This window comes from Prenolepis imparis, unplaced genomic scaffold (assembly GCF_030444845.1).
Source record: "Prenolepis imparis isolate NDT839.2.m4 unplaced genomic scaffold, iyPreImpa1.0 SCAF_15, whole genome shotgun sequence".
Taxonomy (NCBI): domain Eukaryota; kingdom Metazoa; phylum Arthropoda; class Insecta; order Hymenoptera; family Formicidae; genus Prenolepis; species Prenolepis imparis.
This window is the reverse complement of record NW_028141173.1, coordinates 2,264,856-2,277,588: the sequence shown is the minus strand read 5'-3', so window position 1 is coordinate 2,277,588 and position 12,733 is coordinate 2,264,856. Positions and strand designations below refer to the sequence as shown.

At 46.7% G+C, this 12,733-nt stretch overlaps 2 protein-coding genes across 4 annotated transcripts in view; one reads left to right on the top strand and one right to left on the bottom strand.

Annotated features, from left to right (window-relative positions):
• Positions 1-12,733, top strand: part of LOC145946208 (uncharacterized) — a 327,696-nt gene that overhangs the window by 204,608 nt on the left and 110,355 nt on the right. The window lies entirely within an intron of this gene.
• The window catches only part of LOC145946379 (uncharacterized), a 71,478-nt gene that overhangs the window by 52,392 nt on the left and 6,353 nt on the right, over positions 1-12,733 (bottom strand). For all 3 annotated transcript variants that reach the window (XM_083056016.1, XM_083056015.1, XM_083056017.1), the window contains exons 2-3: positions 11,371-11,846; positions 573-1,202 (exon numbers count right to left, since the gene is read on the bottom strand). In XM_083056016.1, coding sequence (XP_082912142.1) covers positions 573-1,202; positions 11,371-11,554 — 814 coding nt within the window. In that variant the 5' untranslated portion in view covers positions 11,555-11,846. The remainder of the gene's footprint in view (positions 1-572; positions 1,203-11,370; positions 11,847-12,733) is intronic.

The following is a 12,733-nucleotide window of genomic DNA, read 5'->3' as shown; positions in this document are numbered from 1 at the left end:
CGGCTTTTGCTGCTGCTGCTGCTGCGCGGAGGGCGAGCCCGGCGTGTTTCCGTGCGCGTGACCGACTAGCAGCTTCGAGTCCGCGACGCCGGTTAGGCCGCCGCCGGGCGCGTTCCCGGCACCGGCGTGGTGACCGAAAATACCGGCGACCGCACCGCCGTTGTGCGGATTGTGGGACGACGCGGCGGTGGACGACGCCGAGGTGGCGCCGTGATGATGATGATGGTGATGGTGGCCGGAGGCGGGATACTGCAGGTGCTGGTACATGTTGTACGCGCTCGCGGCTGGGTCGTACTGGGAACCGGAAGTGGCATGGTGGCTGTTGGCAGCCGCAGCCGCGACGGCGGCCGCGTAACTATCTCTACAGGGTGAGACCGTGCCACCGCCGCCGCCGCTGCCACCACCGCTGCCACCACTGCCAGCGGAGCTACCACCGCCACCGCCGCCGCCACCACCGCCGCCGCCACCGCCGCCACCAGCCGGCACGCCGTTGTTGCTCTGATACGTATCCTGTTGTTGCTGTGTGGTGCTCGCCTGTTGGCTGCCCGTCACATTGCCGGATTGGTTATTACCTTCTCGCTGCTTCACCTGGCCGGCGGACGAGCCGTTCGTGCCGGGGCCGTTGCTGCCGTTGTTGGAACCGTTGTGCTGCTGATGCGGCGGCGAAGGCGCCCCGTGATGGTGCCCGAGCATCACCGTCGGCTTGATGTCGCACGAGCCGGCGCCGGATGCGCCTAGCGCGTCCTGATGGTGCATGAACGCGCCCATCACCGCCGCGTGCGCAACCGCCGCCTGGTACTCGCTGGCGGCGCCGCCGCCCAGCCCGGAGAGAGGGTTGCCGCTGTTGTTGTTATTGTTGGCGCTCGTCGAGTTGTTGTTGTTGTTTGTGCTGGAGGTCGTGCTGGCGGTTATGCTGTCGGGCGTAGCGTCCTTGGGCGGCGTCGGCGGGAAGGAGAAGAGATGGTGGCCGGCGCCGCCGCCACCGTGACTCGACAGACTTCCAGTGGTGGACGGCAGCGATCCCAGCGGACTCTGCGGCTTCTCGTCGCCGCCCGTGGTCGCCGTCGTCGCGGAGAATCCCCAGGGTTTCGAAGCGTCCGCGCTGCTGCTAGATAGCCACGGATGGAGAACCGAGCTGTGAAAGTGCGGCCGGCAGACCTGGCTCACCGGACCGCTCGACACGCCGCTGCTCGACATTCTTGCTGAAAAGGCAAACAAAAGACTGTTAGATGGGATAGCGTCGTCATGTATTATCTATTTATATTATCTATGAATCATATATTGTTTAACTTTAATATCTCTATCGGATGAAGAAATTCTTTCTTATGGTCACTGATTAAATCATTAGACGTCGCAATCCTGAATAACGTATATTTCATAATGCAAATGCAGTTTTTATTCTCAAAATGAAAGCAATGCGAAAACACGTGTAATAAACGAATCGCGATCGCATTAGCTATCAAAACGGATTTCATTGCCACCGCAATAAATATTTTTTCATCGACAACTCCGCCTCACGAATGCGATGCGAAATGATTGAGCAGGTGCGAGAGTCGATCGCTCCGGAAATCGCTTATCTGAAAATGGTACCCGCGAATCTAGACGTCATCGTATAGCAACGATCTCATCCCTTCGCGAGATAGAAGAACCCGATCGACCGAGTGCGTGCTCGGAATGATCGGCTTTTATACCGATCGTAAAGGCTACTCTAATTGCGGCAGACGTCTTAATTAAGTGCGAGGCCCCACTTGCACGGAGTATCGCGATCCTTCGTCTTCTTCTTCTTCTTCTTCTTCCTCTCGTCCAAGACGAACGAGACCGCGCAACTTCTATACCACTCTTCGTCCTCCGAGTTTGAATCGCCAGCGTTCGATTCGTAATTAGCCGTTCATTAGCGATATTACCTTTCGTTATACGAGTCGTTTCTCTTCTTCGCGTCGCGTGCAAAATTGCCGGCTGGACGTTCGTTCCGTTCGTTTCATCGAAAACGCGTTACGCGAAATGCCGGACCGGAGTAATGTTCGCCTGACGTTAATTGCGCTCCCCGAGTTCGAATCGGACACTATCGTGTCGCGTGCAAAAGTCCGCGGAACTCCGTACAACGATTCGCCATTGACTTTTTAATAGCTGCATATATACTCGATTTTTAGACGATGCGCATTTTCCGTCTCTCTCAACAATTCTCGTACAGGGATCGTTGTACGAGACCGCGCGACGACGAAGGCGTGTCGGGATCAATGTACCTGCGAGGAAGAGGATATTCGTTTCGGGGATGAAGGCAATTTTTGTTGCTAACGGTTATAAATAAAAATTGCGATAGCGTAAAAACAATTGCGTTTAATGAGAAGATAATTAGCGGTAAAAAAATTTAAAAAAAAAACTGGCGCGGCGACGATATCTGAGATTAGAGTGACGTTTGTGGGACAAAAATGAATGGGCAATTACGACCGTCCTGCGACGATACGGTCACCTATGTCATTAATGACGGTACGAAGAACTCATTACGCATCAAATTAATTATCCCCGGTTATTATCTTACAACGACGACCACGACCACGACCACGACGACGGCGATGTCGGTCCATCTAATTAACCGATCCCCATCTCTCTCGCCGTCAGGAAAGTGCAGCGGTTCTTAATATCCGTGCAAATTTGCGGATGCACATTGTTGCCAGCGAATGCCGGAGCGTGCACATGCGACGCATGCAAACCCGCTTTACGGAAGGGTCGGGCTGAGGGAGGGTTGGCCGATCGATATATTGAGTGGGTTCTTGCCAACAACGCCGAACGCCGCTCCACCTTCACGGCATACGCTGATAACAAGGGAGAACAATGTTTTACCAAATCCAGCGTCCTGTCTCCCTCGAATTGTTAATTAATAACGGCATTAATTTCGAGGGCGCCGTATCTACTAGCGTTCGCTTTCGCGCGAAAACGTCCTCCTGACGCGAAATAAATCTTATATTTTTTTTACGCAAATGCAAATCGAACACCGTTCTTTCTCCGTTGTGTAAAAACGTCGCTCCGAGAAATTGCGAGCAAGTGGCGACTGCATGATGGTCTCCCGCGGAAAGTGGCCGCCGTCTAAATTTAGAGGAGCGCGAAATACAATATTACGAATACAGCGGGGCAGCGAGAGATGAGCAGCTGCGGCTCTGTAATTAATCGGAGGCCAACGATGGCCTGTCTGTAATTGGATCTGCTGCATCACGGCGCAGCCGCGATGAAAAGTAAACAAGCTCTACGCACGGCTATGCTTTCGGATCCTCGACTATATATCGTTGCACAATCTGAGAGATATACCCTCCCCCTTTTTCGTTAACGATCTCTATACGCTGCCTTTTATATAATGCGATATTCTGCAATCCTTCAAGTATCAGGGAGTCTACTCAAATCTTGTAAAAAAAATTCCCCGCTCTTCCAGGTATTTTCATTTCAAATTCTAAATAAAATGAGAAAATTTGTAGATGCAGCTTTTTAAAATAAGTTTCTCTGTATGCGTTTTTTAATGTTTTTTATTTATACGATTACGAAGAAAGCGATTATATACGATTGCTAATTTGACAGCAATCAGCTGATTACGACCGCTCGCAAGATACAATTTTTAATAAAATTTCCCGAGTCTAAATAAAAATCCATGCTAAATCCCAGGTATACAATATTTAAAAAAGCAGTTTTCAATTTTTCAATCATTTGACTATGAAATATTACTGGCGAAATATTTATGAGAGGACCAAAAACATTAAGCCAATGGTTTCTCCCTTTCGTATAATAAGGGAGAGAAAGAGAGTGACGAGGGGCCGGAGATAAAGACAGCGGCAAGAAATGAGCAGACAGAGAACCAAGCAGAGAGAAGCACTTCGCACTCTCGACGCAATAAAAACTTCCATCGCGCCGAGCGCGATATTTATCGCGCTTTCCGCTTCTCCTCGAGCCCCTTCTTCCTCTCGCTGCGCGACTCCCGTTTTTACGGGATTTTATACGAGACTTTTTTGCCTTCCCCTCTGGTCGGGACGCGACTCTTTCCTCTGTCTCTCTTACTTCTCTCCCTCGTGTCCCACCCTGACGAACGCGCTGACATAACTCTCGGCGCTGTTATCTCGACGCGATATTTCTGTCGACCCCGCAATTTTATCTGCACTCGCCGATCGGCCGTGGAACGAGGAGCGCATCCGGACAATATGGCTCTCGACGGATGTTCGAGGGCCTCCTCTCCAAATCGCGCGCATTCTCGCGACGTTCCGGTGAATATATCGACGATTTTCGAGAAGTCGTCTACAACAATAGGACGTTTCACTCGCGCGTTTGCATACAAATTCGGCCGTCGGTGGTACACCACAGTCACTAAATATCTCGGGAATAATCGTCGTCTGTCAACGAATCCGAAACTTGACAGTAGAAATGTCAGATGAGACCACGTGGATTTCGAAGAATTTCGTAAGCGCGATCACACATCTCCTATAGCCGATATAGCGTCGCTCTCCTTCTCTCTTTCAGTCGTCGGATCCGTCTTTGTACTATTAAGGCGACATTGCCCGTCCATCAGGCCAAAAATACCGACCTGGTGGGATCAACGAGACGCCCACCACGAGCTACACAACCGAATGTATAACCTGTCGTATATTAACGACGATATTATGCTAACGATATCGATTTCCGCGCGATCGTTTTATTCTTCGCCGTATCAAATTTCAACTCGCGATTAAGTCGATCGGGGGGAGGGAAGTGAAGGAGACGAGAGTTACGAATCGCGCTTTTTTTCATATAAACTCAGAAGATCGTCTCTTAAATCCCCGGACTCGGAAAATACACTTTCCGCCTCTCTCTCGCCGTTAGCCGCATCATTAAATATACGCGTCGCTCTCCTCCTCGCGATATTATCCGACCGGCTGATTTCTAGATAATAGCCGAGGGTTTTGCGCGCGCCTGTTATAGCGCCGGGGCTCCGGCGCGCATCATGAATATTCATGAAAAATCCATGGATACGGTCACTGTTATATCGTGGCGAGATCGGCACGACGGCAGATAACGCGTTCGCTTCTCTAACCGCATTTTTTTTATTTCGCTAATGCTCTCAAAAAATTACCGCGGCAATGCTTGTAAATTATTTGGTGCTTTTTTCTCTCTTTTGCCGAAAACAGACGAAATTTTGCCTTCATTTTCTCGCGTTTATGGATTCTAGAGGATTAAAAGAATTCGAGAGCTTTTATCTTTTTTTACATCCCAAAGGCAGTTTTCCATTTGGAAATTTAAAAGAGGAACTTTCGGCAAAATTATAGATTAAATATAATTATACACCAAAGTGGATGTTAGATTGAAAACTAAAATCGAAAGTAGGAGAAAACTTGGACTTTCTTTAACGTGTGGGTATATGCTAAATTCGTTTACGATCGATTAATCGCTTACTCGATCGGCCGAGATGATTCAGGAGCGATTCGCGCCCACGCGCGCTTACTTTGTCGCGAGCGAACACGCGACACCGATTCCGGTAATAAATTAATATGCTAATCGCGGTACGTGTGAGTCGACTATGAACGAGAAATAGATCAGGTTTATGGCACACCTGCGGAACATATTGTCGACATTTTTTTCTTCCTCTTCTCTTGCGTCGCTGAAAAGCCGCGACCTATTACGCGGCCGAGATACGCGCAAGTCTCGATCGTCCCGATTTACATTTATATTACTCCATGCCGGTTACGAGCGAGGATCAAAGCGGCGGAGTGAAAGCCGCGAAAGCCAGCATTTTCCAGCCAACGAAACGGCAAGTTTCGCGAGAAAGAAAAACGCGACGTTTTCCAAAATCTCGTCTCCCCTTCTCCTGACTTTAAAATACAAGATATAACTAATAATGCAATAATATCCCAGTCGAAAGCTTTTATTTTACATTTTCGAATGAAAAACTTCGTTTACTACCTATTACGAAATAAGGACCTCAATTTCCATGTAAATTAAATCTATTGAAATCCTCTAGAATCCATAAAGGTGAGCAAAGTTCAGAAAATAGAAGCTTCGTCTTTATATAATATAATAGAAAATTTCGTCTCGAGATTAGAGAGCGGAAGCTGTGATTTAAATAAGTTATAGAAAAGCTTGCGCCAATCGTTCGAGTTTATTAAATACATACAAGTTTTATATTATTTCCTTTATTATATTTAACCCGATGGACATTGATCGTCGATCTTTTTGTTTGCTTTATCAATTACCTCTATTTTTTTTCTTCTTATCTCCACTAAGTTTACGCAACAGCGAAATATCAGAGTGTCACATTAATTCCCCAAACAAAGTAAAGTACAAGTATAGATAAAGTAATAGAGAGTGTGTGGCGCTTATCGTTATTGTGTTTTCTCCTGCATTCCTTTCCATTGGTTTTCAACGAAATATATTCCGAGGGGGGAAGGGGAAATTATTTAAATACAAACAAAAACAACCAACCTGCAACTCCGCTCTCCCTAGTCGCTAGATAACGAATAATTAGTAAATGCGCGTAGCCGCGTTACATCGGCCGATGGAGAACTTGGTCCCGACACGAATATCTGATGCCGCGCTGATCTCGCCAATGGAATCTCCCTCGTTCGCGCGCGCATCAAAGCGACTACTCCAAATAATTAACCGCATCCCAGCTTTGCTTTTGTGCGACGAGGTGTCGGGATAGAGAGAGAAACGATGATCTCAAAGGGTCAAAAGGATTCAAAGCATCGTCTCGTCACGGGGAGACGCGCTTTATTTCCCGGCCATTTGCCTTCGTCGCGTCCTGTTTCGAGTTCTTTGATTCCGTTCGGGAGAGGCGCGAGATTCAGATTTGTTGATCTTATTAAGTGAAGAAGATACCAAAAAGCTCATGCTGGAAGTTAACGTTTCGAGCGTTTCCGGGCGAAAAGAGGCGTCTCATCCGAACATCATCGTCAGACAGTAACTAATTATTGTTACGTTTGCGCGAAAGAATTACTTTTTTTCAGCCGCGAAGAGAGTTGCGGTCGTTAAATCATCAAATAAAGAAAAGATTTTCTTGAAATATATATATTTTATCGCGGGCGATAAAATTTTAATTTATTTTTTTTATGTTGATAAACGTACGTTATTGCATTTCCTTGAAACAAGTTGCTCCAAGTGTAGCGTTAATTGTTGTCGTAAATAAGAAGAAAATCCAAGTGAGGAGGAAACGTAGAGCAAGAATAAGAAGGCTCGAGAAATCTCAACGCGAGTTTGGTCGTAATTTTTTCTTTTTCCTTTCTAACAGGAGCCTCCTCGACTATGCAGGCCCAATTAGCGCCGTTAATAAGAAACGATATGCGTAAAATATCGCCTCGGTTAAAAAACATTCGCGCGTAAACACGTAGTCAGCCTCGTTAACTCTATGAATAAACGATAAGTATTGTTATCACGAGGACGACTTCACATTGTACTGCATTTTCTCGAAAGAGAGATACTCCGATGAAAAACCTCTCTTTTCAAGAATATTTCAATCCTCGTCTCGTTAATGATTCTCGTTAAGCATAACTTTCGATAAATTTCGAGGCGCGATCGATGGGGCTCGGAATGCCCCGAAAATATCCCACGGGTTTTAAGGAACTATCCCATCCCTTTTTCCCCCCGTTGCAGCGGGAGCTCGCTCATCGCGCCTTATAATATAATCCCTGTACGCGCACGAAATTCTCGTAGAAAATAACGTCTCATTTCACGTCGAGTGCCCCCAGCAGCTTTCGCGTAATAACATGTAATTTTCCCTCGTCGGGTCTCTCTCTCTCTTTCCCTCCCGCGATCGTGTAAGACGCTAAAGTAGAAGTGTAGAAAAGCAGACGATCTGAGAGAATGTAAGCACAAATTCATTCCGCGAAATTGAATTCCTAACTAGGCGAGGAATTCAATGTTGAAGTCGGATCTGCGGGGAGATCGAGCTGGAGAAATTGTCAATTTTGTAGCATTTTCGCGGAACATCGACGAGATTAATTAATCGATAGGATCGATTCTAAAAAAAAAAAAAAAGAGGACGCTAAATTATTCGGAGAGGGGAAAACGGACACGCGGAGCTACCGAAGAGCGGAGGAACCGCACTGTGTCGGTGGCGAGAGGAGATTGCAGAGGGGAACGAAACGCCGGCGACGAGGAGGAAGATTGATCGCGGTGAAGCTGCATCTGCCACGGTGAACTAGACTGGGAAAGAGAAAGAGAGAGAAAGACGGAGAGAGAGAGACGATGATGAAAAGGGGAAGAGAAAGAGAGACAGAGAGATACGGTGATAGAGAAACGACGAGAGAGAAGCCCTTCGGGAGAGGCTCCGCCTTCGGCTGGCGTCTGCATTTGCGCAAGATGGCGTCGGTTGGTCGGTGTACATCGCGGTTGCACACGTTTTGCACACACCGGTGCAACGACGAGTCCGTCTACCGGCCGCGTTCGTCGTGCCACTTTGGCCTCAACAACACAACGCTAGATCCGTACGTCATCGTGCGACACAACGAGGGTACACGAGAGTCGCGCGCAAAGAGAGACGACGAGCAACATGGAAAGAGAGAAAGAGAGAGGGAGAAGAGATGTAACTTATAAAAGCAGCGCCTCCCGCGTGGCCCCGCAATTACGTATGCACCTCTCTCAGACCCCGCGGGCTTCGCGGTTGGCTGCGCTTCCTTCCTGTCTGTGCCGCAACCACTGTGTGTATTATGCATCCCGCTCTATACGTGCTCGTCCGCCTATCTTGTTTATTTCTTTTTCTTTTTTTTTTTTTTTTTTTTTTTAATATCGTCCCGTTTCTCTTCCTCTACCTCTTCCTTTCCGTTTCTCTCTCTCTCGAAAATAATCGTGACTTTTGTCGTTTTATAAATAAATCGTCGGAGAGAAATATCGCTTCAGTGTCAAAAGCGCTTAGCTAGTGAATATCAAAATCTGACCTAGTCATATTAATAATCTCAGTAAGCTAAACGTTTCTCCTCTCGCGTATATCATGGTTCTATGGATCTATCGTTTACATGGTATTCTGATGTTTACGAAACGTGCGGTGATTAAGATACTTTGAAAAAAAGCTACTCGATATTTAGCAGCTGTCAACACATATATTTTTCCGTCTCGTCAAAACTCGGAACGAGACTCGGCGAGCTTTTCCGACCGAATCAAAAGCGACCGACTCTTGCACGTGCTCGAAATTAAAAAAAACGTCCTTCTCTCCGTCTCTCTCTAGGTCGAAAAAGAAATCATCGAGCGCGTCGGCGGCGAGTCACAAGAAACTCGCAAGTAAAACGTCCGCGCTTTTTCCGCGTCGCGTCTCCCGACGTCGTACAATCGTACAGCAGCAGATTTGATTCCGATTAGGTTGTTTTTTCGAAGCCACGAGGCTGCTAACAGAGGCCCGAGTATGATCCGCGCACGTCGGCAAGAATCAGGGATATCGCCTTCCACGACCTCGAAGATCTGGCCCGGCTGTATCGTGTTTCCTTCACGCACTCTTTTTAGCCTTTGCCTTCCCTCTCCGTCCCGTATCTCTTCCTTCTTGTCGTCCTGCTACTCTTTCTCCTTCTCTCTTTTTCGAAGAGAGCAAAGCGATGTCCATCTTCTTCTCTCTTTCTTCGTTTCTTCTTCCTCATTTTCCTTCTCTATTCTACCTATACTACGCTTTTTCATGCTTGGCCAACAGCGAGGAACCGAAGGAGCGCTATCGAGATTACGCACATCTAGAGTGTGTACACACACCATCGGCCTCTCCTCCGAAACGACTCTCTTTTCCTCTGCGCGGGACGTCGTGAATTACTTAAAAGAGTTTGAGAGAAAAAAAAGGATTTTGATTCCGTCTAATATGTATATACATCGAGCGAGAGGAATATATAATATATTTGAAGCTTCTAGAGAAAAGCTCGCTTTGACAGAATATTTAAAATAAAAATATCAGGTATATAGAGAAATTTTTATATAAAAAATTAAGATTTTTCATCAAAACATTTAAAGCAGTTTCGGAGACGTCTTACTGCCTCTCATTTTATTTCCGAGAGTCCTGCTTCGATTGATTAAGCTATTACACGAATAACGAGTATATCTGCTTTCTCATTTATCGACTTGCTAATATAATCTCTCTCGGAACATCGCGGCTGTAATTTCCTCTCGCCGATGCCGTTTACTTCGTCCATTTTCTCTCCTTCTTCATTATTTATTTATTTTTTCATTTTATTTTCCTCTCCCGACTATACATCAAAGCGTCGTTCGTTACTCATCCCCCGGGATATGACTTCCTTTTTACGCACAACCAATCAAACATTTCCTGCGTTTGTCTTTTATCCGTCGAGACTCGACTTGTGTCGTAAATTCTTTGCTTCGCTCGCTGTCATTCGCGCTAGAAGGGTGGTCGTAAGAGTCGCTCGAAGTGAAAAGTCATTTGTCAGGCAAGAATCGAGAGAATGCATGAAAGGAGGCAGCACGTGGCCAACGACACGCACTTGCGTGTGCTCGAGTGCGCGCCCCGTTGCACGAGGTGAATTAGCGCTGCGCTAAGAAAGCCCTGTCCCGATGACATGTTACGATTGTCACCCCCTCCTCCCCTCTTTCTCGCCCTCTCCTAAAGTCTCCCAATGGTACAATGTTTTTCGCTGTGCTATCAGCCGCGCTAGAAATTTAATTATCAAGACAGGCACATCTCTCTAGTCGCGGGAGGGAAAGATGAGCAGAATGGCGATGCATCAAGGGAGACATCCGATGTCGCTGATAACCTCGGAGACGCCTCGTTAATTAAATATAGAAATTTTAATTAATGAGGAGTGCTCGCGGTGTCTCTGTCGCCAAGAGGTGACTGTTCGACGGTCGTTGAACCGCGTCGTGAAACACGCGAGAAATTAAAAACGCGCGGCTAGGATGTAACGGGTGTTTCTGTTGCACGAGCTCGAGATTTAGCAAAGTCGTCGCCCCTCGACTTTTTTACAGACTCGACTATATTCCGATATATTTTCGACATGGATTTTTTTCCTCGCGATATCCTCACGTATTAATATTCGCGATACTTTGAATCGCAAGAGGACGCGAATCCTCCAAGGCGACAAGCTCCTCCAACGCCATAATCGAGAGCTTCTCGAGATCCCGTCGGAATCGCTAAGGCGGATACTTCGATCGATAAGCTTATAATAAATTAGTTCCAAGATTATACGTATTATCCTCCTCATAGCCGCGCTTATATTCGCCGTTGAAGAATAAAAAAAAAAAAAAAGAACACCTCTCGCTTCTCGATTCCTTTTCAGAGGAAACGTCCGGTAGCGCTCGGTCGTTGAACTGTCGCGACGCGAGATTCTCGGGGAGGAAAAAGTAGAAATGCAAACGCGGAGAGACATATAGAGAGGGAGAAAAGAAACATCAAGGGTGGTTTAAAAGAAAAAAAAGATGAAAGAAGACGTGTGCACTTACTGTGGGCGTAGTGTGCGGCCGCGGCTGCGGGGTGATGCGCCGTCGGTCCGGCGTGGGGATAGTAACCCCTGTAGTCGCCGGGGTTGCCGACCACCCCGGCCACCCCGGGGCCCCCCGAAGGCGGCTCCAGCGTCCTAGGCGGCTCGTACCATCTAGCGGTGCTCGACTCGCTGCTCATGTCCATAGTGCGATCCGACGTGAGGTCTTCGAGATGCGTCGCGACTCGTTCGCCGAGAAACCACGAGTCAGGTGGAGGAGAGAAGGTGGAGGAGGAAGTAGGGACGACGAGCGGAATAGAGAGAGAGAGAAAGAGAGAAGAGAACGGGAGGAAAGGCAGGCAGGGAGATTAGGAACGCTGCCAAAAGCGCCTCTCTGCCTTTTCCGTCGTCCTCACGACGCCCAGCGGGATCATAGGTAATCTTGGTTCTAATTTGCTCGAAAGGATCACAAAGGAATTTTCTTGCCGGTCCTCCGCCCTGCAAAACAACGTATAGGTACGGGTTAGCTTGACAATCTTCTTTCTCTCTGCGACGATCGTCGCTTTATTTCTAATAATATAATCTAACAATAAAGTGACGATTATAGTGAAGATTGAGAATAAAGTGTATATTTATGTTAAATTACTTTATAAGCTTCAAAACGTAATGATTCTAATGATTGAAGAGGAGCGCGCGCTTGATGGATCGATCTAGACCCGTCGAGTAAGATGTAACGTTATATCATATGCAGATGAGAAAGTTAAATGAGAAAGTTAATTGGCGCGTTTTAGATGCGAACGTTCCTCTTCCCGCGATTTTATTACCGACGAATAATTTCGCGATTTACATGACGTCGCGTTTTAATTCTATCAGTCGCGAGGGGGGAGAGAGTATAGATACGCCACTTTAATAAGACGCCAATGATTTTTTGCAATCCGAAAGAGTCTTCACTGCGTTAGGCGTTAATTAAGGGGACGAAAATGCAACGCGAACAATTGTCGGTTGTATTTCGATATGTCGCTTTTTTTAAAAGGCAGAATGGTGTATGTATCAAATAAAAAAACAAGCTATATAATATACCGCTTTGTTTTGGAACATTTTAAACTAGTGTATCGAGCTCAAAAAAAATTTTTTTAATATAAAATGCGAGAAAAACAACCTGTTTCTTGACTTTTAAATTCAATTTATACCAAGTATATAATCAAGCATATTGTATCACTTTGATTTGACAGGCAAAACACGAATACATTGTCTGATATTAAATCTGATGCGTGCTAAGTCTTTTGAATCTCCTTTTCCGTGAACGGATAACCTTTCCCGATCGAAGCACGCAACACCGATAAAAGAACCGAGTAGTAGATCCGATAAAACCGGGGAAGACACAC